Source organism: Poeciliopsis prolifica, unplaced genomic scaffold (assembly GCF_027474105.1).
Source record: "Poeciliopsis prolifica strain line A6 unplaced genomic scaffold, Auburn_PproV2 SCAFFOLD012, whole genome shotgun sequence".
Classification (NCBI taxonomy): domain Eukaryota; kingdom Metazoa; phylum Chordata; class Actinopteri; order Cyprinodontiformes; family Poeciliidae; genus Poeciliopsis; species Poeciliopsis prolifica.
This window is the reverse complement of record NW_026562387.1, coordinates 13,926,324-13,937,936: the sequence shown is the minus strand read 5'-3', so window position 1 is coordinate 13,937,936 and position 11,613 is coordinate 13,926,324. Positions and strand designations below refer to the sequence as shown.

At 37.7% G+C, this 11,613-nt stretch overlaps 1 protein-coding gene across 1 annotated transcript; it reads right to left on the bottom strand.

The window, feature by feature from the left end:
* Positions 1-3,573: 3,573 nt before the first annotated feature.
* On the bottom strand, positions 3,574-5,204 carry sox32 (SRY-box transcription factor 32). The gene is made up of 2 exons (XM_055037768.1): positions 4,985-5,204; positions 3,574-4,190 (listed from the first exon to the last, which is right to left on the bottom strand). Exons 1-2 carry the CDS (start codon positions 5,196-5,198, stop codon positions 3,574-3,576), a joined length of 831 nt encoding a protein of 276 aa, XP_054893743.1. The 5' UTR covers positions 5,199-5,204.
* Between the last annotated feature and the right edge of the window lie 6,409 nt (positions 5,205-11,613).

Sequence of the window (11,613 nt, the reverse complement as noted above, 5' to 3'; positions counted from 1 at the left end):
TCTCTAAAGTTTAAAAATAAAGAACTTCCATTTGCATGATGCGGTAAGAAACCTATCATAGATAACTTGATCTTGATGTAGTTTCAGGTGAAAAGCTGCTGAACCTTCTCTTTGGGAGCAATTTGATGAAGTCATGATAATCTGATAGGCCCAATTACTTCATGATTAGGCTTAATGAAGTGATCAAACAGATGTTTAACTCATTGAACCACCAGAAAGTTTTCCCACGTCTCTAAATTTTGCTGCTGCTGAAGAGGAAATAATGAAACCTTCAATTTGCTCCACAGCTTCTGCCGGGTAAGAAACTGTGGAGTATGTCACTTCACTGTTTTCCTGTTTGAGTTTCCTCCCTGAGCAGACGTCCCTGTTGGATAATACTTGGATGGGAATCATCTGCAGACGGCAGCCTCAGCTTTACCCAAACCAGACTCAGGACAGGAAACTATTGATGACCGTCGAACAGACGGTAAAAGAAGAGGAACCTAAAAATGGCACACAAAATCTCAAGAATGTTTGTCTTTTTATAGGTTTAATATAAACTCCAGATATTCCTGTATCAACAATGTACATACAGAGTTGGAGTATTTACATATTTGATCTGGAGGATGGAAAGTATTTTATGGCTGAGGAATGTTTCCTCTGGATTACGGCATGTTTGACATGTTCGGATTCCACACATTCCTCGGCAGTGATAAGCTCAGACATATTCCTGTCAGCTCCCAGCAGGTTTTTTTTTTTTTTTGACAAATGGAATAATGTCTCACCAGTATCATAATGTTTTAAATAGCCATGAAATAAAGTATGTGCAATTATTCCACACATTTTATTGTATAAATAAAAACCCAATGCAATAACTTTTGTGTCACAAAAGTATGCACCTATAGTTTGTATTTCTGCTACTGTTGATGAAAATTTCATCTGCATCTCTGATGATATCACACAGTTGTTTTTCCTTCAGGAAGTTCCTGCAACTGGTCATTAATTGTTGCTGAGGGACCACATTTCAAGGAAAACAAGAAACAGCTTTGACTTTAAGCAAACAATAGAGGAAATATAAGGCCCGAGAGTGGATTTTATTGTTGTTACACAGAGAATCTTCAGCGTCCCTGTGTTTTTTTCTGCATCTCTCGTTGCAGTTTGTTTTGTAACGTTGTCCTGGGAGTTGAACTGACGTCAGATTTCTTCCGCTCATTCAGGTGGTTTCAGACTGCTGCAAGTCCTTCTTCTCCTAATCAGCTCCTATGCTCTCTCATCCTTCCCTTTGGTTCTGTGCTCTTCCACTTCCTCCCAATGTTTCTCTGACTCATGGGTGGACGCATGTCCACACTTCTTGTGTTCTCATCGGATTTATTATGTTATTTGTTTATTCATGTTATTTTTTTATTTGTTTGTTCATTTCATACATTTGCAGTTTAAAATTAATGTCACATATCGACATAAACAAACATTATGAATGATAAGAGAACTTGGAGGAAATCAGCTACCAAATATTATTGATAACTTGATCACTTATTGGTGCACTCCATTTGACTTATGAGTCAGAATATGGATCCTGGTTAAGTTACTTTCATCTTACACAAGCCCCATTTGCAGATTGACAAACCAGTAGGAACTGATAATTGTGGTGCTATCAGTTAAATATTTGTAATAACATCACAAAGACTATAAAATTATATTATAATAAAGTTTTGCAGCAGTGCATCCCTTCAAATACTAAAGAACTTCTTCTCAGAAGTATAAATAAGCATATCATTTATGCAGTGGTAGTTACCTTTTGTATGCATAAACTACACATTTTCAAGAGGATATTCTGCTGCCAAGTTTCTGTGTACAATGTACCTAGGTATATGGTTGAGTAAAATGAACATTGTTATTTTATTCTATGAACTACTGACTACATGTTTTCAAAATTCCAAGCAAAAATTTGGTATTTAATTGCAGAAAATGAGAAATGGTTAAAATAACAGCAAAATATGCAGCGCTTTCAGACCTCAAATAACACAAGGAGAACAAGTTCATGTTAATTTAGAAAGAGTTCAGAAATCAATATTTGGTGGACTAAGCATGAGCTTTTCATTGGGGTTCAGTGCAGTGGTCTCTTAACTTTTTTCAAAGTTGCAGATTTTCAAATCTCAGTTGGGACAAGAGTCATGCTTTCAATGTTTTTGTGGAACAAGTTTGAAGTAAATCAGAAAAAAAAAATATCAGTCAAACTCTTGAGGAAAAAAATGTTGTGTATTCTATAATGTGTGTGATCTTATTTCAGCCTTAGTATCTTATTTTTGCCTGTAAATAACCTGTAAATAATTCTTTCACTTCAGACATCTCAATAATTTCAACTGATAAATCATTCTATGAGGTAAAAAAAAAAAAAATCTGACACATTGACAAAAATGCATCACTGGGTGGGATAATCATTCACATAGCATGGGATAATTTTGGAGGGATGTCTTGCATTCTTACATTTATCAGAGGCTTGTCAGAGCCTCGAGTTTAACCTCGAGGCTCTGACACAGAAAATACCGGGCAGGGAAGTAAACATTCTCCTAAATGGGTAAACATTTGGCAGAATGAGTGTTTGGGGATATGTCGATTTTGGGGCATATTTTTAGAGCCTTTGTGAGATGTTTTAAAATGTAACAGGAAGTTGGGAAGTTTATTTCTTTGGCGCCCAGTCGGCTTCCATCGCTGAGCCAAGAGACTCAAGATTAAACAGGGTGAATGGCTCCTACTGTGTGTAATGTAACAGATATTTCAAATAATTTGCTCTCATTCACATGTATACTGCAAGATCACTACAAGGGAATTTAGAAAAAAATAGTTCTTGTTCATTTCACACTTCTATTCCAGAGAAACAGAAGGTCAAAAGTAACTAAACATCTATTTTGTATGAGTCGAAATAGCTGTTTGACTCATACAAACAGCTAAGTTTGAATTTTTCTGCAATTAAAGGTATTATTTCCAAGGTTCCTAAGACATATTTGCGATGTGTGTCAGTAAATGTAAAACAATTGGCCAAAGATGTTTATTTTCTTATTTCTTGAATACCAGGATACATTACGGTTTCTAAATAGCACCTTTTCAAGCGACTAACGCCAGTCAAGTTTATTTTTTTAATGAAAGTAATATTTACTGTGACTTTTAGGGACTTAAGATTTCTTGAGAATCTTTTATTATTATTATTATTTTGTTGTTTTGTGGAGATATATTGCTAAATTAAAATGAAAAGTTTTCTAAATCATGTTGCATTATGGGAAGTGTAATTATGAATACTAATTGGTAATTTAAATGGAGTTCTTTTGTCATTTGTAGCAATTTTAGCCACTTATCTAACACTGGGGTGTTTTATTGTTTTAGAAGATGAACAACATAATTATGAGATTATTTGGAGTTATTCATTGATTCTTTATTTTCATATCTCAACATTGGAAGACAATGAAAACTCATCACAGAGGAAGATAACTGACTGCAAACATGCAGTCAGTTATTCTCAATTGAAGTGAGACAGTTTTAATAAATAGACCACATTGATCAGATTTATCACTCAGAGCATCCTCCTCTTTAGCTGCTCTGCTAGTCTGACCAGTGGTGTTTTGGACCAAGGTACTGTTCAAACTCGCTCCGGTCTAAATCATACAGCATGTCCAGCTGAACCTGTTCTAAGTAAAAGTCCAAGGAAAGTCCTGCTGGGCATTGCTGGAGCCCGTAGAGCCTGGATTCCCTCTGGTCCATTGGAGGAGCTGTAGACGAGGAGAACCCGTGGTGCATGTGTCTTTGCTGGGAGCTAAAGTACACCTGAGGCTGCGGCTGGTACCCAGGAGGGTTTGAGCACACAGCAGGGCCACTGGAGAAACTGACGGCTGCAGTGGCTGCTTGAGAATCAGGGATGACTGGGTTGATGTATCTGTTAGAGTGGAGGGATGGATGAGGGAAAGGAGGTGAGTTGTGGAAGGCCTGCTGCTGCTGGTGGTTCTGGAGCAAATCGGTGAGGTTATAGGGAATGCTGGAGCCAGAGCTGCAGACAGGAGAGGCCTCTGTAGACAGGGTCTTAAGGCTCTTCTTCAGATGCTTCCGCCGACGAGGCCTGTACTTGTAGTTGGGATAATCAATAATGTGCTGGACCCTCAGGCGCTCAGCCTCCTGCATGTAGGGACGCTTCTCAGCCAAGGGCATAGCCTTCCATTGTTTTCCTGCAAGAAGAGATTGTGATGAATAATCTTTATAAGCATGATTTTGAGGTTAAAGTGAACTCTAAAGAGGACTATTGTGAGGACTTCCTGTTTTTTTTTCTTTTATTTCTTTTTGTTTTGTTTGTTTGTTGTTTTTTTTTTTTTTTTTACAAAACTTTAAACCTCCTTTGGAGGCTCATTTTCAGAAAGTGAAACTCATACATTTATTTTCTGTTCATTTAAACAGTACTCTGGTTGCTCACAAAGTGCTTCATCTATGCAAATTAAAGGAGCATTTAAAAAGTATTTTAAGTTTAACAGGCAATAAAGAGTGCTTTGAGAAGCTCGCAAGCAAGACATTCTAACTTAGAAAGGACATATATGCACATATAAAAAAGAAAAATTTAAAAACAAAACTCAATTTAATTGAGTAGGCTAATTAAATTCGACATGGTGATGTATTTTGAGCTATTTTTATTATTAAAGATTTCAGAAAAATCTGTATTCGCAAAATAAAAATGTCACTATATTAAGACCACTAAAAGAAAAGAACCCTGATTTTTATGTTTTTGTTTTTTTTTTTTAAACAAACAAATACAGTTTCCTTGATATTCTAATTAATCTGAATGCACTTTTACCAACTACCATTCACTGCGGTTTAATCTCTCTTGGGGCCCTCAGGCCTCCAAAGGGCCCTAATTATTTGAAAAGTTCACTTAGGTCGTCGGTCTTGTCAAAAAAAAAACAAAAAAAAAACTTATAAGTCAGAATTTTATCAACTCATTATTGGAAAAATGTTAAGACAACAAAATTACCAAGTATTTTACTGAGATCGGTGTTCTCCAGGTCTGGGTTGAGCTGCGCCAGCCGCCTGCGCTCCTCTTTGGTCCAGATGATGAAGGCGTTCAGCGGCCTCCTGACCCTCTGCTGCGCCGGGGCGGACTTTGGCTCCGGACTGGCACAGCTGGACTCCGAGTGGACAGACACAGGGCTGGAGGACACCGAACTGGAGGAGCGCACCTCGCTCATTTGCCGTCCCTCCTCACTCTCCAGCGGGTTTACGCATGACTGGAAACAAGGGGCCACCGGGGTGAAATGCATATTTCATTTGATTTTTCGGGATTTTGCTCCCGGGTCAACGTCATCATCCCGGTGATGACGAGTGACGGGATATAAGAGCCCGGCTCCGCCAATGGGATGCCGGGAGGAGGGGAATTAAGGTGTGAATCTTCAGGTTGGTGATTGGGGCCCATCACGCCCCAGTCCCATGGGGCGCCTTGAGACTCTACTAAACTTAGCATAACATATATAGATGTTGCCACAAACCTGTAAATTCCCGCAAAATTGGTCTACACAATGCGCCAATGTATATTTGCCCCCTTTCCTCAATTTGTCTCCACAAAACTATAAAATTATCAACCAAATTCAATTCCCCAAAGTTGAATAAGTTCACCTTAAGTTAGACTTTTAATTGTGTGAAGTAAATCTAATTTTAAGAACACATTTCCTTTGATTCACTCATTAAAGGTACATTGCAAACTTTACCTTCTGCAAAGAAACAGAATCAATAAACCTATAAGAAGCGGGGAAGAAAAGCATCAGTTATTTTTTTTTCCACCCCTCAGCACATAGAGCTGGTTACTAATTACATCGAGGCTCTCAGCTCTTATTGGCCATCATCATTTTACAGGACTGGAACAAGCAAAGCGATAGAAACATGATCAAGGCGTGTTTATTGCACGATTAAAGCGCACAAATATTTGCACCACGTACAAGAATGAAGGAGAGATAGTGGACCGGTTGAATAGAAGGGAGATCAGCTCAGCACAACTTAACGTTGTCAAGTTTATCTGGTTTAGAGAGAGGAAGACAGGATTGCATCTTGAATGTAAACTTCTGGTAAATTCCACCATTTTAACACTTCATTTAAAAAAAACTAAATATTTTTCAGTAGTAAGTAACAGATTTTATTTATTTATATTTCTCAGTTTTGGTGGTTGTTGTTCCTCCGAATGTAAAAAAGGGGTAAATCACTTAAATTTGGCAGTTTAACTGTTAATTCTTTTTTTTTTTTAATATATCATATATTTTGATATTGTATAATTTATCCAACCTTTCATTTCTACATTTTTACATACAAAAGACGAGCGAAAATACATTAATACTACTTTAAAGTCTCTAATATTTACAAAAAATACATTAAAAATATTATCATGATTTTTTGCCTCGTTTTTGTGTAAAATTAGATGCACATTTACTTCAACGTGGTTTCATCTTTCTCTTTGCTTATTTGTATTTTCTATTATTATTGTTTATTTAATTTCTTCGTTTACATGCATTGCATGTATTTTGAATGTTCCACGTGTTCGAACTGAAAAACGGAGTGTCTGTAATCAGAACTGTGACGATAATAATAATAATAATAATAATAATAATAATAATAATAATAATAATAATAATAATAATAATAATAATAATAATAATAATAATAATAATAATAATAATAGAGGAACTGGGTTCCGGACTAAGAAAGGAATTCAAATAATTGACTTTTTGTGATGGCTGCATGCTTGCAGCCATCACACTGCATGCTTGCTGTGTGATGGCTCCAGCTCCAGGCCAAACTCAAGATGTCAGAATTGATTTTATTGCATCTATTTCGAGCGGTTCTTAAAATAAAACAAGCAACGATATTCTATTAAACGGTGTCACTGCTTTTAAATGGTCTTATATTGTTTTACACTTGTGCATATGTATACATTTGTTCTGTTTTGTGACCAGGTTGCTGTGTATTGTAGGTCCCTCTTGAAAATGAGATCAAGATCTCAACGGGGTTAAATAAAGGGTATTAAAAAAATAAAAATAAAGAAAGAAATAAAATCAAAAATTAATGAATAGCCTACATAATACAACATTTATGCAATCACAGGTGTTACTGTTTGAGTCTAATGTTAATGCATTTCTTTTTTTTTTTTTTTTCTCAAAGATTCCAAAACGTCCATAAGCTCGACATTGTCACTATATCTGCTCTGGAGGCGTCTGCAGAGCTAATGACGGTTCAATCTGTAAAATTAAATGTTTTACCTTGAAGAAAAAAAAAAAGCAAATTGACTGACTATATAATTAATAGCTTGACCATTAAGCCCTATTTATTTAACTCCAGCGTGTGTCTGCTGTGTGTTATGGTTGTTGGGTCGCAGCTCGTTAGAATTAGACATTGAATCCACATCAGCAGTGTTGATCATGACGCACACTCCAATGCGTAGTGAGGACAAGCGCTAATGGATTTAATTAATTTACCTGAATGACCCAGCGTGATACAACAACGCAACGTTTCAGCTAAACGTCAGCCTCGCATGCGTTTCATCTGATGTCACAGCGCTGATTCTTAAAAGTTTTTGTCGCACGCGCAAAATCCCAGAGGCGCACAAATGTTTCCTGAGACCATATGGTGAACATATGCAGTTGCATATTAATACATGATTACACTATAAAAAGTACATTTATTTCTGTAATTCAATTCAAATATGCATGTTTGTTCATACATATTGAACCCCAATTATCAGTTTCAGGAAATTTTAGTTTAAGTCAGGACAGTTTACTGCTCAATCAAGAACAGTGATTTCATTGTCATTATTCATGTTTTTTGGAAGTGTGGAAAGGTAAAAAGTCCAACAGGAAAATGAAAGAAAACCTCCCATATTATCTACAACACTTTTTCCTTCCACTTAATCTCACATTAATATATTTGCAGGTAGCCTTCTAAGCAGCCATCTTCTTCATCCTCCTTGTGGAGTGTGTCGATGACTTGATGTGGCACGATTTACTAACTGCTTGGACTTATTGGCTCTTTGTTATGTCTCATTAACACTTAGAATACTTTGAGGACCTTTATTCTCAACAACAAGCCATCTCAGTGCGTGGACCTGCATTTTAAAATGTAATCAGGTTATCCAAGCTTTAATTACCTTATTTACACATAATTCCTTTAACATGTCCACTGCTCCTGTTTTTTTTTTTTTTAAATAAAACCCAATCATTTGGTTGTGAGTCAGGTATCAGAGCATTGTCTCACACCCAAACCAGCAGAGTGCTTGTTCTCAATGGATACTGTGCTTTCTGAATGGGGATTGTTCAATTAACAATGTGCTATTGTGTTGGAAAAGAACTCATATATGGGACGCTCCTCTCTGTCTTCTCTTTGCCATCAGTGATGTTCAGGCTGTGCACAGGTGGAGGTGAGCGCTCCTGCTGCAGCCGCATGAAGGGAGCAACTTGCTTCGGATCTATGGGACAAATTTTACAGCTTTAGAGGGAAAAGATTTGTGGTTTTGTTTTCAAAAAGGATGAAGCAGAAGCAACTGAAATACTTTAATTCTCCACCTTTTTTTCTATCACGGATATCGAGCTAATACAGCTGCAAAATCTTCCATGTCGACGAACCTCTTCTGGAAAAGTCCCGCTAATGAAGCTCTGTATTCCAGCTCCATCCCATGACAATGAGTCATGGGATGCATTGTTTTATAAAGGTGTGAAGAGGATATAACAGTGTTGTCTCAGGTAACTATGATCTTTGCAGCATGGGGAATGTGTTGCTTTGTGCTGTATTGTATGGACTCAGCAGGCCAGCATCAAGATTTACTCCATTCCATGTTTGAGCAGGTTCAGCAGATCTGATCCGAGACCCACAGGGGTGAGTGTGAGCCTCCACACACCCCTGCGTAAACAACACCCTGCCCGGCCCGGCCCGGCCCGGCCCAGCCCGGTTGAGTCCAGCCTTAAACATCAGACCCACTGAGAGGATTACATGGTGCAAACAGGCTTAACATGATAACATTATGAGAATACAATGATGCTCCTCCCAGTCCTGAGCAGAAATAGGATGCAGATCAAACTTCAGTCACAGCTCAGAGTCTGACTTATTACCAGGTTGTTCAAAGTGCATGCCTTATTAGAGCATACGAGCACGCAAAACTGAAACACTAAACAGTAAAAATGAATTTTAGAAAGTGTTACAGCTGACAAAATAATGAAAATTTAAATTAAGTAAATTTGCTTCTGCATAATGTTAAAAAAACCAAAAACTTCTATCATTATATATTTAATTTTCCTTAGCATCTTCTGTAGAATTTAGAATTTAGTGAAACTTGCAAGTTAAGCATCTTAACCAGGTAGTTATTTCTGGTAATCAGCACATCTTGGCTGTGTTTAGTTTATGGTGAGTAAAGTTGTTAAAATACATTTAAAAATGTATCCAGTTTTAACTAATCTGTCAAAAGTGCTGATGCTAATGTCAAACTTACTTGTGCCATTTGGTGTGGAAGGAGAGAGGATGCCACATGTAAGGAGGCCTTTTCTCTCTGCTCATTTCCTGTCTGATTACTGTAAATAAATGCTACAAAATATACATTAAAAAAAACAGCAAAGCAAAGCAAAACTTGATGGGAAACATAGCATCTTAACACAGAAGCAATCATTTCCACTGAGCATTAAATTGGGCTTTAGTGGAAATTAAAGTAATACAAATACAATTTCTAAACAAGCATATCAGGCAATAGAACAATAGAAAAGGATGAGACTTTAAATGGATTAGGATTAGATTCAGTGTGACAATAGAAAAACCTCTTAAAATGTTACTTAAACTTAATAAGTTTAAGTTGTCTGGACTGTAAAATGATTGTGGTGTTGCAGATTTCTTTAAAAGCCACTATGTTGGTAGTAATTGTTGACTGATAATACATTATCTGATACCAGTGTGCATGTTCCTGTGAAGTCAGCTCAGAACTGTGAGTCATGCCTGCACCCAGCCATCAATCATCAGTCTAGCTCCTTTCCACCTCAAGCTGTAATCAGTTCAAAGCTCCACTCATGCCTCAGAAACAGCCCTATTCTTTGTAAATTAGGAACTGTATTCAACTCTGATAAGAGTCTTTATCTGCTGAACTGAGGAGATCTACAGAGTGTTTTATTGTCCACGCACTGATTGAGGCTCAGTGGTAGGTTAACATCCCAGCTCTCATGAATCAGAGCCTGGGCTCGATCCCACATGCCAGCATGCAACAGCGTCACATTTAGTCGTAATTAGACCTAATTATTAATCGAAACTGGTCTCAGACCTGTGAGACAATCTGTCCTATAGGGCTCGTTCCTGGCAGCAGTCTGGCCCTGCTGCTGCTTCTGTTGCATGTTTAATTAAAAACGTGTGAACTGGTTAGACTCAGACATTGGATTATACGGAGGATGTGCCTGAAAGAAGCTAACAAATCTATTGTGGCCAAAGTGAATTAATAGCATCTATTTCTCCCCTTGTTTTCTTGCAGACCCTCTGGATTAATGTTTGTGCCTCAGTCACTCCTCTCTTTCTGCTGCTGCTGCTCGTCTGAGACCTGATACAAATTCAAAAGGATCTGCTGCTTTGAAGATAAGCGCCGCAGCTCTGCCATAAACAATGATTGTGCTGTTTCTTTCCTGTGGCGTGATTTATTTAAAGTATTATGCTGTAAGGATTTGGGCTGGTTTTTCCTGGCGGGGCCCACTGTGTGTGTGTGTGTGTGTGGGTGTGTGTGTGTGCATGTGCGTGTGGGTGTGTGTGTGTGTGTGTGCGTGTGTATCCTCGACCTGTGAAGCTTATTGGGTAGTTTGGACTCAGGAAAACACTCAGGGAACCACAAGCAGAGTCATCAAAGTGAGACCTTTGACTCAGGCGGTTTGATATTTACCATTTCCCATAGTACAAACTGTCTTATGTCATGTAACTCACTCAGGAGATCTTGATCTAATTTAGAAGAGGCATATAAAAAGGTTAAAATGCCCAAAAATTACAGCCCCCAAATATAGACTATGTAGCGTTCTCAAGGACCGGCGTCCTGCAACTTTTAGACGCATTTTGCTTAAAAAAAAAACTGAGTCAAATAATGAGATCAAAGGCAAGTAATTTGGCCAGGTGACTCATGTTGCACCAAGGTCACCGGGTCTGGAGTGAAATACCACTGGTGTAGAGAAAAAGTAGCTCAAACTCAGTCAGATTGGATGTAAACTATCTGTGTAAAAGACTCAATTGGATTTTGATCTAGACTTTGACTGGGTGAATCAGTCTCACAACTATGTTTTAATCTAAATCATTCCATGACTATATTTAAAGTTGTTTAATGTAGTGTTTACTGTGTTTACCTTTGTTCATTTTCCCATCAACTGTTCCCTTTCCCTGCTGAAGAAAAGGAGATCCACAGGATGTTCCCCTGGAGATGGTGTGTTAAGTTTTCCATCATTAAAAGTGGTTTGTATGTCAACCAAAATAATCATATAATCATAATTTGGTCTCATCTGATAGAGCCCCTTCTTCCACGCTTCCTGTTAGAATGGAAAACTACAACCATTACTTCTTATGGTCTTCTATCAGCAATGGCTTCATTTTTGCCACTTTTTCATGCCTCCTGTAAATTTG

Excerpts from the sequence above, each read along its gene's own strand:
- sox32 (XM_055037768.1), bottom strand. The coding sequence starts at position 5,198 with ATGAGCGAGGTGCGCTCCTCCAGTTCGGTGTCCTCCAGCCCTGTGTCT. Across the intron at positions 4,191-4,984 it reads CGATCTCAGTAAAATACTTG|GAAAACAATGGAAGGCTATG; the intron begins GTAATTTTGTTG and ends CTCTTCTTGCAG.